This window comes from Panthera leo, chromosome B1 (genome assembly GCF_018350215.1).
Source record: "Panthera leo isolate Ple1 chromosome B1, P.leo_Ple1_pat1.1, whole genome shotgun sequence".
NCBI lineage: Eukaryota > Metazoa > Chordata > Mammalia > Carnivora > Felidae > Panthera > Panthera leo.
The window spans coordinates 134,708,578-134,728,526 of NC_056682.1; the positions used below are offsets into that span (position 1 = coordinate 134,708,578).

The window sequence follows — 19,949 nt, forward strand, 5'->3', positions numbered from 1 at the left end:
TCATGATCCCCAGGTTGTGTGATCAAGCCCTGTGTCAGGCTCCACACTGAGCATGGAGCCTGCTTAAGATTCTCATTCTCTCTCTCTCTCTCTCTCTCTCTTTCTCCTCCTCCTCCTCCTCCTCCTCCCCCCCTCTCTCCCCCTACTTGCACGCTCTCTCTCTCTCTCTCTCAAAATAAAAAACATATATGTTGAAAGTTTTAAGTCATACTATTACTTTAAATCCATAAGTAGGGGCGCCTGGGTGGCGCAGTCGGTTAAGCGTCCGACTTCAGCCAGGTCACGATCTCGCGGTCCGTGAGTTCTAGCCCCGCGTCAGGCTCTGGGCTGATGGCTCGGAGCCTGGAGCCTGTTTCCGATTCTGTGTCTCCCTCTCTCTCTGCCCCTCCCCCGTTCATGCTCTATCTCTCTCTGTCCCAAAAATAAATAAAAAACGTTGAAAAAACAATTAAAAAAATAAATAAAAAAAATAAATAAATCCATAAGTATTTTGAGTTTTTTTTATTTTCCCCAGTAATATTAAAATTTGCTATAAGAATTGGAAAATTACTGTCTGATATTTACATTGGCCCCATTGTAAAGGTTTTGTATAGCGACACAAAGAATGTAACAGAATCTGCTTTGAAAAATGAATTGATTGGGGCGCCTGGGTGGCTCAGTCAGTTGAGCGTCGGACTTCGGCTCAGGTCACGATCTCACGGTTCGTGAGTTCGAGCCCCGCGTCGGGCTCTGGGCTGATGGCTCAGAGCCTGGAGCCTGCTTCCGATTCTGTGTCTCCCTATCTCTCTGCCCTCCCCCGATCATGCTCTGTCTCTCTCTGTCCCAAAAATAAATAAACATTAAAAAAAATTAAAAAAAAAAAGAAAAATGAATTGATAGAGTTTCAAGCAGTAAACAACAGTCTAATGGACAATTTATGCAGGTTTTAAAAATCTAGCCAAGTTATCCATGCTGACAACTCAGAGCCTGAAGCCTGCTTCGGATTCTGTGTCTCCCTCTCTCTCTGCTCCTCCCCCACTCATGCTCTGTCTCTCTCTCAAAAAATAAACATTAAAAAAATTAAAAGTAAAAAAAAAAATCCAGCCAAATTGTCTATTTTACAAGTGTTACATCTTACAATTTTGGAAGGAAAGGGTGTCAGAAGGGGCAAACTCATTTGTATCTTTAAAATATTCTCGGGGAGCCTGGGTGGCTTAGTTGGTTGAGCGTCCGACTTTGGCTCAGGTCGTGATCTCACGGTTTGTGAGTTTCTGCCCCATGTCAGGCTCTGTGCTGACAGCTCAGAGCCTGGAGACTTCTTCGGATTCTGTGTGTCCCTCTCTCTCTCTACCCCTCCCCTGCTCAATCTCTGTCTCTCTCTCTCTCTCTCTCAAAAATGAATAATCAAATTTTTTTTTTAAAAAATAAAATATTCTCAAGCAGTTTTAAAAATCAAAAAGAGAAACAATATTTTAAGTAACCACTATCATTTTATCACAATTGCATGTGAAATGATGACACTTTAAAGAGGAAGTTTTGAAAACACTGAGAATTTTAGATAAGTATGTCACTATCTGTGAGAATAACTAAACCTGCCTTCATCAGAGTTTTGCCCAAATACTCAAAATGCAGACTAACAGAACACTGAGAACATTTGTGACCTCTGGGTGTGGTTTCAAAATGGAACTCCTGTTCCTATTCCCCAAGGATATCCTAAAGGTAAATTACCCATTTCCAAATTAATTGTGACTATTACAATGTATATTTTATAGGCAAATGTGATGATTTAGGAAATAACTAAAACTATTAACTTACTGGAAGCATCATGAGAGCTTAATTTTTAGAAAGAAGGAGCATTTGTGCAACTAAGCAAAATTTCTAGAAACCTGAAACTGAGAAACAATTCTGAAACCATCAGTTTCATGTCTTCATTTAACAGAGGAAGTATGGGAAGAAGTGATTCATTGAAGGTGATATTCCTCATTAATGGGAGAATAATTCCATGACCCAGGAGAGCCCCGGGGTTATATAAAAAGACAAAAATTGACAAGATGTAGAAAGTCTCCTTTAAAAATCTAGAGAAACTATTAATTCTAAGCATTTAAAACAAACAAACAAACAAACAAACAAACAAACAAATAAAATCTAGGAAAAAGATCCAAAATAGATGCAGGTATTTGGCACTGTAAAGCTGTCTGAAAATGTATGAGTCTTACTGCTGATGTTTCCTGCCTGCCTTCCCTGGAGGAGGTTCTGAATGTTAAATAACAGTTAGGGTTATGTTGGCTTGTTTAAATCATCAGTTCATGCTGCAAGCAAGGCCAGGACTATTGCACATTCAACCCACATTCAGGTCAGTGAGCTCACATCTGTAGATTCAGTGTCAGTGAGCTCACATCTCAGTTCTTTATTCAGTATATTCAGTTCTTTATTCTAATAAACTAATTTCTCAAGATTGGCCACAAGGTAGCCCAAGTAGAAGATGTGCATCTATTTATCTGAAATATTTTTTTAGCTGTGGTAAGGGATGCCATATTACTTAAGTATTTGTGATCGTGTACTTAGAAAATAGTTAAGTAGGAATCCAGGTTCATAAAAATTAGCTGCGGATTATGCTAATACACTGAATTGATTCTGTTCATCTCTTCTATGACTATGACACAAAGAGTAACAATGAGTTAGAAGAGAAAGATACCTTAAGTTAATATATATAGGGCTTTTTATATTTGCCTAGCTAGAGCAATTAGGCAAGAAAAAGAAATGAAAAACATACAAATTGGATAGGAAGAAGTAAAATAGTCACTATACAGAGATGACATGATACTATATATAAAAAACCCTAAAGATGCCAACAAAAAACCGTTAAAACTAATTTAAAAATTCAGTAAAATTTCAGGATACAAAATCAATATACAGAAATCTGTTGTGTTTCTATATACTAATAATGAAATATCAATATATAATGGAACATTTTATTCAGCCATAAAAATGGATGAAATCTTGCCATTTGCAACAACATGGTAGGAGCTAGAGGGTATAATACTAAGTGAAATAAGTCAGAGAAATACAAATACCATATGATTTCACACATATGTGGAATTTAAGAAGCAAAACATACAAACAAAGGGTTGATCTCTCAATCAAAAACCTCATTCTTTACTATAAAGAACAATCGGATGGTTACCAGAGGGGAGGTGGGTGGGGGGACGGGTGAAATATGTGATGGGGATTAAGAGTACACTTATCTTGATGAGCACTGAGTAATGTACAGAATAGTATCACTATACTGTATACATGAAACTAATATAACACTGTATGGTAACTATACTGGAATTAACAGTAAAAACTTAATAAAAAAGAAAACTATCCCATTTATAATTGCATCAAAAATAATAATATGCCTAGGATCAAATTAAACAAATTAGGTGAAAGACCTGAGAAAACTATAAGCCATTAGTGAAAGAAACTAAAGAAGACATAAACAAATGAAAACATAGTCTGTACTCATGGATTAGAAGAGTTAATATTGTTAAAATGTCCATGCTATCAAAAACAATATACAGATTCAATTCAATCCCTACTAAAAGTCCAAAGGCATTTTCCACAGAAATAGAACAAACAATCCTAAAATTTGTATGGAACCACAAAAGACCCCAAGTAGTCAAGCAATCTTGAGAAAGGAAAACAAAGCTGGAGGCACCACAAACCTGATTTCAAGCTCTACTACAAAGTTGTAGTCATCAAAACAGTATGGTATTGGCATACAAATAAATACATAGATCAATGTCACATGGTACAGAATCTATAAATAAACTTACATTTATATGATTAGTTTATGTCAACTAGTTTATTTAACTAATGTCAATTAGTTTATGACAAAGGAGCCAAGAATATACAATGGGAAAGGCCAGTCTTTGCAATAAACGATGCTGGAAAACTGGACAAACACATGGGAAAGAATGAAACTGGACCACTATCTCACACTGTACACAACAATTAAACCAAAATGGATTAGAGACTTGAACATGAGATCGGAAATGATAAAAATCCTAAAGCAAAGCATAATTAATAAGTTCTCTGACACGGATCTTAGTAATGATTTTTTCCATCTAACACCAAAAGCAGAAGCAACAAAAGCAAAAATAAACAAGTGGGACTACATCAAACTAAAGAGCTTCTGTACAGCAAAAGAAACCATCATCAACAAAATTATAAAGCAACCTACTCAATGGGAGAAAATATTTAGAAATCATATATCTGATAAGGGGTTAGTGTCCAAAATACACAAAGAACTCAACTCAATAATCCAAAGAGAGATAGGGAGGGAGACAAACAAACAAAAATGATCCTATTTGAAAAATGGGCAGAGATCTAAATAGACATTTTCCTTAAAACATACAGAGAGCCAACAGGTACATGGAAAGATGCTCAACATCACTAATCATCAGAAAATACAAATCAAAACTGTAAGATATCACCTCACACCTGTCAGAACAGCTAATATCAAAAGACAAAAGATAACAAGTGTTGGTGAGGATGTAGAGAAAAGGACCCTTGTGCTCTGTTGGTGGGGAAGCAAATTGGTGCAGCCACTCTGCAAAACAGCACTGAGGTTCCTCAAAAAGTTAAAAATAGAGCTACCATATTATCCAGCAATTCCACTTATGGATATTTATCAATAAAAAAAACCAAAAACATTCAAAAATATATATGCATCCCCTTGTTCACTGGAACATCATTTACAATAGCCAAGATATGGGAAAAAATCATCAATGCATGAATGGATAAAGAAAATGTGATATATAGATACAGATACATATCACACATACACAGTGGCATGTGATTCAGTCATAGAAAGAATAAAAAGAATAATATGCTAAGTGAAATAAATTAGGCAGGGACAGACAAATAGTGTATGATCTCACTTATATGGGGAATCTAAAACAAATTAAAAAGAATAAGTGAATAGATACAAAGACCAGATTAGTGGCTGCCAGATGTTGGGGGTGGCAGGGTGGGAGAAATGAGTAAAGGAGGTCAAAGGGTACAAACATCCCCCCCTCCAAAATCATATTTTTGTATATGACAAGTTATCTGACTCATAAATGGAACAGAATATTGTTTCAAATTAATAATCATAAGAAGTCAGACACATGAAGGACTTTAACAATCTCCAGAATTATTAGTTAATAAAGGAATGTTAGTTCCACTTATCTGGGAGAAAAAAGTACATGCATTTTATTTATAAGTTGTGACTTAAAAATTGTGAAAGTATGACAGAAGTTTTATATAATAGGGTGTTGAGTAGGAATTATCCTGTTGTCCCAGACTGATTTTGGGGATCTAAAACCAGAAATAAAGAAAGATGTGTTTCTCTTCTAACAGATACAATAAGAAAGGAAAGAATGCAACCCAATCAGATACCACTGTGGCCAGCACCACTACCTGTCTTCCTCTTCCTGCCTAAGGAAAGATGTCTGGTGGGGGGAAGGCCATAAGCTCCTCAAGGCAAACAAGAAACTCCAGGAAAATCGCTAGCACTGGGGAGATTGGCAGCTTGTTCCTCACTCTGTAACGTGCTTAGGCTGTTCTGAACCTATCCACAAGTAAAGGACAAAAGAATTGCAGGGCAGAGAAAATCGTGTGACAATGTAAAGGAGTCTGTAGTACTACATTTGTCATGTCAGCCATACCCGAATATCCAGTAATTTAAGTTTAACCAGGGAAGGCAGGACACCTGGTAATGAGGTCCTGGCAGCAAGAAGCTATGGGTGTAATGCTCATTCTGAGACCTGAAGGCTGACAAACGAGGACAAGATATTTCCCTATCTCCAACATCCTGGGCAGTCAAGATGCTCATAAATAACCATGAATTTAGCCAGAGAAACAGGAGCAACCATCGTATTCCCCCTACAATAATAGGTTCCTAGAGATGCATTTGTCCTTGCTCTCTCCTCCCCTCTGCCAGTCCTCAATACTAGAGACCTCAGAAAGAAGGAAAGAGTATCCATTTCATGGCCCTCTCAAACACAGAGACACACAGAATATACACACGTTCTCTCTCTCTCTGTCTCTCCCTCCCTTCCCTGCCCTATCTCTCAGTGCTGCAGAGACAGGAAAACAGAGGCACACTGTGCTTCTTCCCTACTTGAAATACCCTGTCAAGACTGGCAAGTGCCGAGATGGAGTGTAGAGAGACATAGATGAGATTTAAGCCAGGCATGAAGCTTGAGTTTTAAATTAAATTGAAAGGTAATCATTAAAAATGACTGGCACAGTTTCTCAAAAGGTTAAACAGTGAAGTTATCATATAACCCATCAATTTCACTTCTAAATACATAACCAAGAGAAATGAAAACATACAAAACTTGTCCACACAAAAACTTGTACACGAGTATTCATAGCAGCATTACTCATAACAGCCTCAAAGTGAAAACAAACCAAATGTCCATCAAGTGAAGAATGGATAAACAAAATGTAGCATATTGAAATAATGGAATATTATTCAGCCCTATAAAGAAATGAAGTACTGATATATCCTAGACATTGATAAACCTTGAAAATATTATGCTAAGGAAAGGAAGCCAAAATTCAGAAAATAAGAATAACAATTCATGCACCTGGCATTGTTTCCTTGTAAAAGTGGTCAAAACATTTTGTAAAGTATAATTTATATAGTTTACAATTGATAAATATTCACTGAATGAATGAACATATGGTAATAGTGCTAGAAAAATGGAGAACAGCTGGATCTAGGCAAGATAAAGCTTAAGAAGAAAGGACAGGAAGATTGAGTGCCCAAAAGAAACTTAGGAAAGAATAACTAGCAAATGGCTGTGAAATACCTTCATACATCGGGGGAAGAAAAAGTAGCCTTTTAAAATATATTACTCTGAGCACCAAAAATGTAAATGTTCAAATGACATTTTCACCTATTCATTTTTTCCCTAAATTTTCTTCTCCACTAATTGAGATAATGGAAATATGCCTAGGTTTATGCTAATGAGCTAATCCATATAGGGACTATCGGGTTCCATATATTGAATTGCATCGCAAATACAAAAGCCTTCAGTCAATATGATTAAATGTTAGAAGCAGAACTCAAGGGATTCCACTCTGGTAATTCTCAAACTGGTGTTGAGGAGTAAGTGTTGTACATGAGATAAGAAAAGTAGGACTGTCTCTCTCTGGGGTGGTCCAGTTCTGCAAAGAAAATCCTTCAAGTCTCCTTAGCTGTCATCATAATCATTTCGATAAGCTCTAGAGGAGCCCAAAAAGTAACTTAAACAAAAAGAAAAGACATACTACAAAGGTGAGCATTGTTTTTTGAGAATTTTCCATGTGAGTTCAGTGTTTTGACAACATAGGTGACAAGCAAAAACAAGTTGTCTTCTGCTCTGAAGTTAGCATTACTTACATGGGCTGATCATCTATTATTTTCTTCATTATTCAACTAACAAGGAATATATTGTAGATCCTGACTTCTAAACTGCCTGTGTCAGGTTATCTTGATAGTCAAAGATGATAAAAATGATGATGATAACGATAATGATGATACCAACAACTTAATATTTACCGAGAGTTTAATATGTAGTCAGGTAATGTATAAGTATTCTAGAAACATCATCTCCTGTATGCAAACAACTGCTCTATGAGATAGGTTTTATTACTTACATTTAACTAATGAGTAACTTAGTCAAGTAAGTAAAACAATTTACCCAAGGCTTATAGCTACTGATGGAGTCTTACATGACCCGAGGCAGTCTGGCACTAAAACCTACAAAACAACTGGGTTCAGCTGCTTTCCAGGGAAACACCCATACTGAACAAGGTCAATTCTGGAGAAAATTATGAGGATGAAATCTCATATACTGTGTTCCCACTGGCTACCATGTCCCACCCATCCATCTCTATGATTGCCCAAGACGTTATCTGCTGCTCGTCACTCCAAGTGCCCTTTCCAGCAGCAACAGATTTTTCAATCCTTTCTACTATGAAGGAAAAAAAAAGTGACCTGATGGGCATGCCCACAATTTATGCTTAGGTTATAATGGATGATAGAAGGTCAAGCGTTTAACTGCAGCATAGTTGCTTGTCCATCATTTTTCCAGAGATTATGTCATAATACAAAATAGCCAATTATAGGAACCCAAGACAGCTGTAGAACTGTCTGAGAAGGACTTTTTGGTTAGGTGAGCATTTTGGATTCCTTCACAATGAGCTTCACCTAGAATGAGCCCTATGTTCACTGTTTAGCTCTAAATTCAATAAAGAAGGAAAAGAGGCACATAAAAGCAAGGGAAATGTAAAGTCTCAAGATAAAATCTACAATCCTTAACACAGCTTACTTGTCTGTGCATATGTCTCCAAAATCATCTCTCATCACTTCTTGTCCTCTTTCTTACTTGACCATCATGCATTTCCCAATAGTTTACCAAAGAACCATGGCTTAAACTTTTATTCTCCACATATACCACCCCAACAGCTTGTAATAAAGCTATATCATCTTCCAATTTTCAGTATATACTCTTTTGAAAAACTCTCCCTGAACCTTGAAGTGGTGGTAAGTGTCCTTCCTATGGCCTCCAATGGTAAATAGTTATTATATTGTATAGCAACTGCAAAAATCTGTAACACCCACCAGAATTTAACACCGGATTCATGATGCTTAGTAGTATTTAATCACCTGTGGCAGGGACTGATAACTCCTTCCAATACTCAGTTCTCCTCTGGACAAAGCCCAGGATAAAGCTGGGCTACATGTCCAGACCTCTTTGCCATTAGGTTTGGTCATATGACTCCGTTCTAGTTAATGAAATGTGAACAGTTAATGAACTGTGAGCTATAAGAGCCACTACCACACCTGGTCCACCCAAACCTTCTATGCAATACTCCCTTTTATATTCCCTTTCTATCTGACTGGGAAGGGAATGACCCTATGGTGAGTTTGGAAGCCAAAAGTTAAAATTACAAAATCTCTGGCAGCGTGGGTTTCTAAACAGTTGTTTGCAGCAAACCAAGAAGACACTTCATCACTTACCTAGAATCTGTTTGGACTTTTACTTGAGAAAGAAACAAGTTGCTTCTTTTTAAATTCTTTTTCTTTGGGGGGTGGGGGAGTCTTTTTATTTAGGATTGGTTCTATCACCTTTATGTTTCCTGGAAACTAGCATAATAACTACGGCACATTAGAAATTTATAAACGTGTTGAATTTTTTAAAAAAATCAAATGAATAAGTAGCATGAATATCTTAAGAAATAGATTCTCTTTTTGTCATGCTAATATAAAAACAGCTAACATGCATTTTATCCTTACTATGTGCCACTGCTTTCTAAGATCATTTATATAAATTACTTAATTCAATCCTCCTAACAATGGTATGAAATAGGTACTATTATTATCTCATTGCACAGATTAGTAAATTGAAGTTTAAATCAGCTTACTCACTACTCAGTGTATCATAATTAGTATCTGGCTGGCTCAAGATTTAATCCAAACAATCTGACTCAAAGTCTATATTTTAACCACTCTGAAATAGCTATGTAGAAGTCACCAATTAAAAAATTCTTCAACTAAAAGAGAATAAAATAATTTCATATTAATAACACTGTCTTGATATAATCCTTTCTAGGAATGAACTAAAATTTCCCAAAAATTTATGATGACACACAATGCCACCTTATGTGTATTTTTTTAATTTTTAAATGTTTATTTATTTTTATGCACAAACCTACAAAGTGAAATTTAAAAAGCTACACTTCATAAATACTTTTCTGAATTGTCTTAATGGGGAAATATGCACTTATTTTATCATTCATATCTGACCGTCCAATTCGTTAGCTTTCCTCTCCAGCATCGGCCCTCTAGAACTGACATTCTCTGAACTCAGCTGGGTCTTGACCTCAATCTGTTGTCCAAACAGGTGCAAATTTGCTGCAAAGCATTATAGTCCACTGAAGATTTTACTCCCTATCACAAGTTATTTCATTAAATACTTTCATGAACATAAAAAAAATTATTTATTTTGATAGACAGAGCACAAGCAGGGAGAGAGAGAGAGAGAGAGAGAGAGAGAGAGAGAGAGAGAGAGAATGAATCCAAAGCAGTCTCCAGGCTCTGAGCTGTCAGCACAGAGCCTGACGTGGGGCTCAAAGTCACAAACAGCAAGATCATGACCTGAGCTGAAGTCAGACACTTAACCAACTGAGACACCCAGGTGACCCATTTTATGCATATTTTTAAATACCAAGATGGGGCGCCTGGGTGGCTCAGTCGGTTAAGCGTCCGACTTCGGCTCAGGTCGTGATCTCGCAGTCCGTGAGTTCGAGCCCTGCGTCGGGCTCTGGGCTGATGTCTCAGAGCCTGGAGCCTGTTTCAGATTCTGTGTCTCCCTCTCTCTGACCCTCCCCTGTTCATGCTCTGTCTCTCTCTGTCTCAAAAATAAAGGTTAAAAAAAATTTAAAAAAAATACCAAGAGATTTAGTTGCTAGGCAGAAAGTCAGTTTTAGATTTAAGGATGAAATTCAAGTTTCAAGGTTCCTAATATTACCTTAAACACTTAATTGGGGTTTTGTCTTCTTCTAGCTCATGTATTTTAACAAACAGCAAATGCCTTAGAGATTTCTTGATTTCATTAACTTACAAGTTTCATTAAATATATAAAATTAGAGCCTGCTCTTAAATCAGTAATCAATTCTTGCACATTTAGAGGCCAATCCTCAGGTTATAATTCACTCAAAATCACTTTATTCTCTAAGTTAAGAAAATTCACTGTGATCTAATATAGTATCATCTTCGTCACATCCAGGAAAAAACCCTTTCCGCACAACCAGATCAATGTCTGTTTTTGAAAATCTAGACTAGATTAATTGAGTTGTGCCTATTTGGATTTTAATCTTATTATCAGGAGTCTCAGGCTAGCTTCTAACAATTGCTGTTTTTCAGTTTCAAATTCTAGTATGCAAAGTATGTCAAACACACTCACAAGTATGGCCAAGCTTGAAACTTCACTATTATTTAGGTAATAATATACTTCGTGATGGAAGTAACACAGATGATTTCAAAAAAGCACTAGAATTCATCACTGGATTCAGCTGCAAAATCTATACACTGCCTTACTTTTAGAATTATAATGGTCATATTCTATCTCAGACTCATCTGCTTCCCTCATGTTACAATATCTACAATTAAGGTCACAGTCATTTGTCATGATCATGAATGAAAGATGGCCAAACAGATATTGTCACAACCTCAATGTAAGTCTCCTTTAAAACCTTCTTTTAATAGCTTTTCAAAAGTCCTAAAGTTGTTCAGGAGTAGATAAAAGAACTTTTTTTCAAAGGTTCTTCACACAGAATAATTTTAACTTTTTTCCATATATAAGTAGGACTTAATTTCAAATATAAAAAAGAAAAATATTACCTAAAAACTAGAAATATGTAGTACTATAAATGCTTAGAATGATTATGGATATATTATTTTTTTAATGTGCTATATACATTTTTCCATGCTTCTGTTGCTGTTTGGAAACAACCAAAATTAACTTTATTTTTTGAGAATGACTTTTTTTTTAAGTAATGTCTACACCCAGCATAGGGCTCAGACTCACGACCTCGAGATCAAGAGGTGCACACTGTATCAACTAAGCCAGCCAGATACACGTACACACCCTCAACTTTATTTTTTAAATCTGTTCTGAATAAAGTCTGTAAGCGCAGACTCTGTAGAAAATGATTTTGGGGGGCGCCTGGGTGGCTCAGTCGGTTAAGCCTCCGACTTCAGCTCGGGTCACGATCTCACGGTCCGTGAGTTCAAACCCCGCGTCGGGCTCTGGGCTGATGGCTCAGAGCCTGGAGCCTGCTTCCGATTCTGTGTCTCCCTCTCTCTCTGCCCCTCCCCCGTTCATGCTCTGTCTCTCTCTGTCTCAAAAACAAATAAACGTTAAAAAAATATTAAAAAAAAAAAAGAAAATGATTTTGGGAGAAAGTTTTGAACTAAACAAACTGAAGTTTCTCCACTTTTAAAAATGATGGGATATTAAGGATTTCAGTTTGATTTATTTTAAATACAAAATAGTTATATCTTGAGGTATACCTCTAATTTATTGCCTGGGGAACCATGGTTAAAGCTCGAAAGTCTTTTTTTTTTACTTTAAAAAAAATTTTTAACGTTTATTTATTTTTGAGAAGAGAGAGATAGAGCATGAGCATGGGAAGAGAGAGAAAGAGGGAGACACAGAATCTGAAACAGGCTCCAGGCTCTGAGCTGTCAGCACAGAGCCCAACGCAGGGCTTGAACTCACAGACCATGAAATCAGGACCTAAGCTGAAGTTGGACACTCAACTGACTGAGCCACCCAGGTGCCCCAAGGCTTGAAAGTCTTATTTACAAATTAGGTACTGTTGCCAGAGAGAGAACTTATAGGTATTTTTATCTTTTGCTTAAAAAGAAAATACAAGAACAGTGGCAGTGAGACTTTCTAAACTCTCAAACCTGTGCATGTTGTAGAATATTTAAAAGACAAGGAGCAATTTGAATAAGAACATAAGATACCAATAGTAGGTTCAAATAATTAAATGTATAATGCACTAACTCAGCTATATTAGGTTCTAGTGGAGATCAAAGTTGATGGTACCAATAGGAGAAAAACCTAATTGAAAAAATTATATTCATTAACAGAGGTATGCAACAGAGTAGGTATTATGAAATGAATTGTGTCCCCCTAAAATTCACATATTGAAGCCTACCCTCCCCCCATGTACCTGTACTTGGAAATAATTAAAGTTAAATGATATCATAAAGGTAGGGCTCTGATCCAATAGGTCTCTTGTCCTTAAAGAGAAGAGATACCAGAGTTCTCTATCCTTCTGTACACAAGGCAACAGGTGTGTGAGGAAACAGAGGGAAAGCGGCTATCTCCAAGCTGGGAACAGAGGCTTCACCAGAGACCAACCTTGATCTTGGTCTTCTAGCCTCCAGAACTGTGAGAAAATACATTTTTGTTGGGTAAGCCACCCAGGACATGGCATGTTGTTATGGCAGCCAGAGCAGACAAATACATTTCTTAAAAATGACTACCATTATTCCTTTCTAACAGATTAATGCAGTTTTGCAACTTGAGTAGCATAGGTGTTCTAGAAATAGCTCCCATAGTGTGCCAGAGAATTGGTCTCTTTGTACAACATATACATCCCTTTATGTTGTCGCCTCCTATCACTCAAACCCCATTTCCTGTCATTTCACAACCCTAACAATATGGAGTTATCTATAAATGTCTATTTGTGACTCTATGTCTTTCTCTGCTCTGAGTTCCTTTCCTCCATTTATCTACCTGGAGAACTCCCACCAACCTTCAGCACCCCAGGTAAGGGCCACCTCTTGCTTTGTGCCACTTTCCTCAACCCTTCTGCACAGCATCATCACTCATTTCTTGGCATTAATTGTATCTGTGTCTTCAGAACATCTAGTGCTTACATGATAGCCTGTCCCAATTATAATTTTGCATATCTGTTCCCCCCAACAGATGTGTAGTTTTTAATAGCAAGGATAATACGGAGTTTGACTCTCTTTATTGAATGGAAGAGAAGAAACTCAGTAAAAGTTTTATTAAAATAAATTGAAAACCTTTGCCTAGGACAGGAGAAACACACATTTCAAGGGTGTTAACACTCTCATTTTAGAAATGCCTTTTAAGAGAGAGAAAAACAAATCCAGTTTAAGTTTATTGAACATTTTTAGCTGGTTACAAATACTTAAAAGGGTGAATTTTTCATTTCATTAGTGACGTTCCCTCCAGTAATAATGAAATAACCCTCATCAAACTATATGAAGGCCAAGGGCATTCCTATGCTTGAAAGCACCAATATTGAAAATAAACAACCAAGAATTAGTTCTGATTGAAAGCAAATCTAAAGAAAAGTTAAGGATTTGTGAGCAGGCAAAAAGCAAAACTGAAGGAACACTGGATCAAGAGCAAGAAAATCTGTTTTTGTTCCTCATCTGCCAGTCATTAACAATATCCCATGACCAATACAAACAACATATTATGCTCACATGCACACACACACACACACACACATACACACACACACTTCATCTGTAAAAGGGGGGCATTTATAGCAACTAAATTTTTTCCAGTTTTAACATTTTTCAAGATGTTTAATTATTCTTCATTGAGGTGATTAATTCTTTAAAAAGATTTCTTTAATGTGATTTAAACTTTGTTGTTATGAAGTGATTATGATTTAATATATTATGTTCTGATTTTGAGTTATGACTTTGATATATGTGGTTGAGACTAGTCAATATCACACAACACCTGGTACTCCTGTCCTTCCTCCTTATAGACAGATACCTTTTGTTGACTCACTAATTCATGAAAAATATGCCTCAGAACTTACAATGTGCCAGGCATTAAAGAAAACGAATTTTAAGTAAGGAATTGTCCATTCATAGGCAAATATATGGTCCTTTAAAATTACTAAGAGCCTTCTGATACAGAAATTGCCAGTTTTTAATCTGATTCTTTGTGTATGTATTTGAACATTAGTGTAAAAAATTTAAAAAGCACAAAGTCAAAATTCCTGGTGCTTGAACTGCTATGAAAGATGATATATAATTAATAAGTCAGTTATTTACCCCAAAGTTTGACTTCTCTATTAACAAATGATATTTGTAAAGAAAAATTAAGAAACTTTTTTAAGGGAAATAATAGCCTATATTTGCTTTGTATAAGCATCAGTACTTTCTCATCAATACAACTCTCTTTTGTTGATTTTAGTTATTATAAGCTTAAAAATATCAGTATTATAATGATATCAAAATACAACTTAGAAATATTATGAATTAAAGTGATTTTTATTTTGAGGCAGATTTTCATTTGAATTAATCAGAATGTTTTACATTTTCTTATTTATATTTCCAATTTGTTAGCAAAATAACTACACTGCACTGAAGACCATCTGTGACTGTGTAGACCTTCTGGAAATTACACAGAGATATGACACAGCATAGCCAAGGCTGTATGATAATATCCTCTTTGAAGAGTTTAGGGCAGAGTTCCTCAAACTGGGGTTCCTTTGCATATTCTCTAACATCCTCCAGTTCTCAGATTTTAGAAACATTGAGCTTGAGCTTGATCCATTCTATCCCATGTTCATTGTTAGAAGGTCCACTAATTCACCAAAGAGTCAGAACATTTGTTTGATCTTTCACATTTTCATTCACTCAACTCCTGAATCTTCTGCTCCCCTTATCCCCCATTTAGGTTCTGGATGCTGCATAATTAATCATTTAATCTGTACCCATTCTGGCCACACTATGCCAGGAATAAGACTCAGTGGGATAAAACATTGGCTCTTACTCATACTTCCATTTAATTTCATATCAAAGTCCTCCATATTCTGTTTTCTCACATTAACCTGATCCCTTTCTCTGAGTTTGATAAAAATTATTTTATTTTTTTTAATTTTTATTTATTTATTTTGAAATAGAGAGGGCAGAGAGGGAGGGAGAAAGAATCCCAAGTAGGCTCCGGGATGTCAGCACAGAGCCTGATGCAGAGCTCAGTCTCACGAACCATGAAATCACGACTTGAGCTGGAACCGAGAGTCTAATGCTTAACTGACTGAGCCATCCAGGTGCCCCAATAAAGATGATTTTATATTCAAGACAATGCCATAATGTGAATACTATACAGTATAAAACAAGGTACAATGAGACAAGAACCCTGGAGAATAGGATAAGAGACAAAAGACTCTACTGCTTTATAAGCCTCTGATGTCCCTATGACCTTGGTCACATTGCTTCATATCACTAAGCCACAATTTCTCCATCTGTAGTGATAATCCCCACATTCCACACTGGTTTGCTATGACAAATGCAATAACTGGTATGGAAATGCACTATAATATAAATATATCATATATTTATATATTATATTTTATATATTATATAAATTCTCTATAATGTAAATATTCTTATTTATTTTAAGTATCTAATAATATATAATCATATATATATATATATATGTATATATCATACATATATATATATATATATGTATATATATATATATATACACAAAGTTTTCAGTCTAATTCCTGGCCCTGGTAAATAAATGCTTAAAATATAGTAGCAATTTTAAAACATGTTTATAGTATGTGCACTTGTTTCTATTTCTTATAATTCAACCAGACAAATGAAACCTTTGCAAAATTACAAGGTCTGAGAATATAAAATACTAAAGAGGAGCCCTGATCCAAATTAAGTTCTTGAACTTTAACACAAGAAAAATAGCTTCAAAAACATAGTTAGGGATGTTTATGTCATCTAATCCACAATATTTCTTCCATTTATATATCCTATAGATATAAATGAAGGGAAAACACACAGGAGATACTTCAGTTTGTAGCTCCTTCCATCAATTGATGATCACAGCTAAGAAAGCTTATTGTAGCTACAGGAAGAGTTGGAGATTTTTCCTCTCTCTCATTGCAGCCTAGAGACTTGTGGCTGAGAAAATGATAAGTAAATAAGTAAATACAAGACCACTAAGGAACCACAAAAAGACACAGAAACTACCCCCAGAAGAGTATATTGTGTATGATGATTGGATGTATCAGCATTGTTCCATTTAGCACCATATCCATATTTTATGTGAGTGAAGGTAGAAGGAAGCTCCCAGGGAATTGATACTAAAGGTGTCTCAAAAATTACTGAAAGTCGTGTTTATAGTTTTCCTTCAATTCTGTGCTTTTAACTTATTTTTAAGAAAAGGAAAGATGTTTTGGCTACCATATATATCGTCTAGCAGATGTTCATTAAAAATTCTTGTAAAGTAAGTATGCCCGAAGGACTCAGGCATTCTGTTCCAGCTTAGTAAAAGTCAAAATTAATATTAGACAAGTATAATTTGCCTCTTGGCCTCAATTAGCAAGTTCATCATCTTAAACCAAAGTAAACAATGAGAAAAGGTATGAAAGATGCCAATGAACTGAAAGAGGAGGGAAATTGGGTTGACCTCAGACTCCATCAGTTTCTAACAAACCTTCTACTTCTTGGATTGCTTATGACCAGAGTGCTTTTCATTTTGTCCTACTTACCAAGGGCTTTGTTTCATCTTCATCTTTGAAATAGTAGAGCTGATCTCCCTTGAGCACAAACCAGCGAGTATGCCAAGTCTTGACAAAGCCTCCTTGCTTCCTCAGCCACCCACACTTCATGGCATTATTCCGCCCTTGGCCTTGTTGGGGGTTCTCGGTGGAGTCATTGTTCTCCTCCATTATCAAGCTGATGAACTTTCCTATTTAGGAAAGAAAGAAAGAAAGAAAGAAAGAAAGAAAGAAAGAAAGAAAGAAAGAAAGAAAGAAAGAAAGAAAGAAAGAAAGAAAGAAAGAAAGAAAGAAAGAAAGAAAAAAAGAAAATTAGGTATTCTGATATATTCAATTCCCTCTAAAATTACTTCTGTCCCTTAAAAAAAAAGCAGGAAGAGTGAAAAACGCGTATCAACTCATTTGCCAGACTTCCAGAGGCAAACCACAGACCTGACAACAATACGCTTGGAGAAACCTTGGGGAAAGTTTATTGTATCTTCCTTTAAGGAACAAGTCAGCTGGGTGATAATATTCCTTTTTTCCTAAGTAGAACTAAAGAATGGGTAAGTTCTACAGGTAGTGTGTTAAGAAGCAAGTTTTGAAAATAAACGAAAACCCCAGCAAAAATACAATTCTCATGATAATGAGACTCTGTGTCTGGCGTGCACTGATTGTGTCCTGCTTGTGCAGGCCTGTGATTATCTGAGCAAACACTAGACCAACACATGTTAAAGTTTAAAGAGACTATTTTTAAAACCTCAATGGAAGACATTTGTTCTACATATGTGAAAATTTCTCAAGATGTATCTGTCCCCCATTCTCCCAAAGTATCCCCTTGAAGTTTCTTTGGCTGGTCAGGAATTAGTGCAGCTGAAACATTCTAGGCGGAAAAAAAACCTGCTTGGACAGTTGAGTTTCCTTCAACTCCAGGAGTGGGTGGTGCACTCCAGCTGCATGAGGAAGAACATTTCAAGGTTATGTGTGAAGGAGGATAGTGTCATACACACTCTACATGGCAAGAAAATGAGTTTATCATGGAAGAAATATTAATCCACAGGTGAGAAGTTAACTACCACAGTAACAACAGAGGAGGTGGCTTTCTGGGAAAGCTGCGGACAAGTAGTCAAGAATATGACATTTTCCTATCCTAAAAGTGTCCTGAAAATTCTTGCTAATGTTTATTTCTAAGCACTTTTCTCAGGACATGAAAAGTCCAGTCTTTACCCTGTGTCTTTGAGGAAGATGTAAGAATACAGATTAATTAATAAAACATGGAATATTCCTGTTTGGCATATTCATGCACAGACCTCTTTTTTCTGCTTGATTTCAGAAGACAAGTTGTCCTTCTGTGTAGCCTTTATTTTCACCACTAATTTTTCACTTGATTTGTATGTACAGAATCCTGGTTATAAATTCCATATAGTTTTCATTGTCAGTCTTTGGTCATTTACATTTCTTCCTTAAAGGTCCAGGGTCAAACTCCACATTGGGCCTCTAGGTTTTTTTGAATTTTGTCCTGCTATTCTGGTTGCAGGGATGAAGCAAAACTTTGGTTCTAATTCTCCTTATTTTGATCATTTCAACCATCTTAGTAGTTTTGTCTCTTCCACCGGCATGCATTGCAACCTATCTGCATCCTTGCTTTTAAGCTTCAAGGAGGTCGCTTAACTACCATCAGTCTCATTCAGTACCCACTTTTCCCTTTCTTATACTGAAATATCCTCTTCATTAACAGCCCGCATCTCTGCAAAACATCTCAAAGCTTCCTTTGCTCTATAGGGCAATCCCATGAGAGAAGCCATTTAGTGCAGGAAACATTCTCCCATCTTGTGTGTGCCTGTGTGTGTGCAGACTGGATCACGCCTGATGCTTCATGTTTGTTATGCCCTTAGGACAGGAATTTCCACTCTTTTTTCTTTCAGAGTACTTCAGCTAGTATAAAGAGCCAAGTAAACCTCATTCTAAATGAACAATAAATGCTGTAACATAATTTAGATAATAAGCATGCTTATTTAGACCACTCTAAATCATCTTTTTTGGCTTCCTAGTATTTAAACTGTTCACATCTACACAACTTGCTATTTCATCATCATCCATTTATTCTTTGACCAAATATCTTAACTTATAAAGTTGAATAAGACCTTAAAACAAACATTCCAACATATGCACACACATGCAGACATACACAAATATTTCTAATTCATTGTACAAAACAAATTTTTTTCAGGCTCTTTTTTTCCCTTTCATCTCATATTCATGTTTTCTATTAAATTTGAAAAATCCCTGCTAACATGCTTCAAGGTAGTTAGTAACCTACCATTAGTAACATAAAAAATACAAGCGCCTAATTCTGCCTTTGTCTACCATTAGTATCTGAATAAAAAACGTGTGCACATTAGAACGTGGTTCATGATTCCCCTGCCTCAGTCTTTTATAAATCCAGTGAAATCTATAACAGTATCACCCACTGAACTCCTGGCTATCATATGTTTTCATGACTTCAGAATCATCAGAAAGTCTTTTAACAGTACTGGTTGTAACAATTCACTGAAACATGAATGAAAGCAGATGGTATCATATTCCAGAGAAAATAATACCATGACTATTGTTGGATGAGTAAAATTAAGTTTTACTGAAGTAACCGTGAGTTTTATAGAGAAGTTTTGATATTCTGCAGAAATTAGAAGGTTCAAATTCTACCCTTCATCTTTAAAATGAGGATGCTGTATTGGATCATTTCTCACTATGGTCCCTGAGAAATTTCAGCACTCTGAAATCTACCATCTCTGTAATTCCATAAGCACATAGACACCAGATATCATCAACACCTAGTACAATGTCTGACATATGGCGAAGTCAATCAATGTCTGCTGGAT

At 36.1% G+C, this 19,949-nt stretch overlaps 1 protein-coding gene across 1 annotated transcript in view; it reads right to left on the reverse strand.

Annotated features, from left to right (window-relative positions):
• Positions 1-19,949, reverse strand: part of ARHGAP24 (Rho GTPase activating protein 24) — a 512,696-nt gene that overhangs the window by 402,806 nt on the left and 89,941 nt on the right. The window contains exon 2 of the mRNA XM_042935991.1: positions 17,083-17,282. Within this exon, the coding sequence (XP_042791925.1) occupies positions 17,083-17,262 (180 nt within the window). The 5' untranslated portion in view covers positions 17,263-17,282. The remainder of the gene's footprint in view (positions 1-17,082; positions 17,283-19,949) is intronic.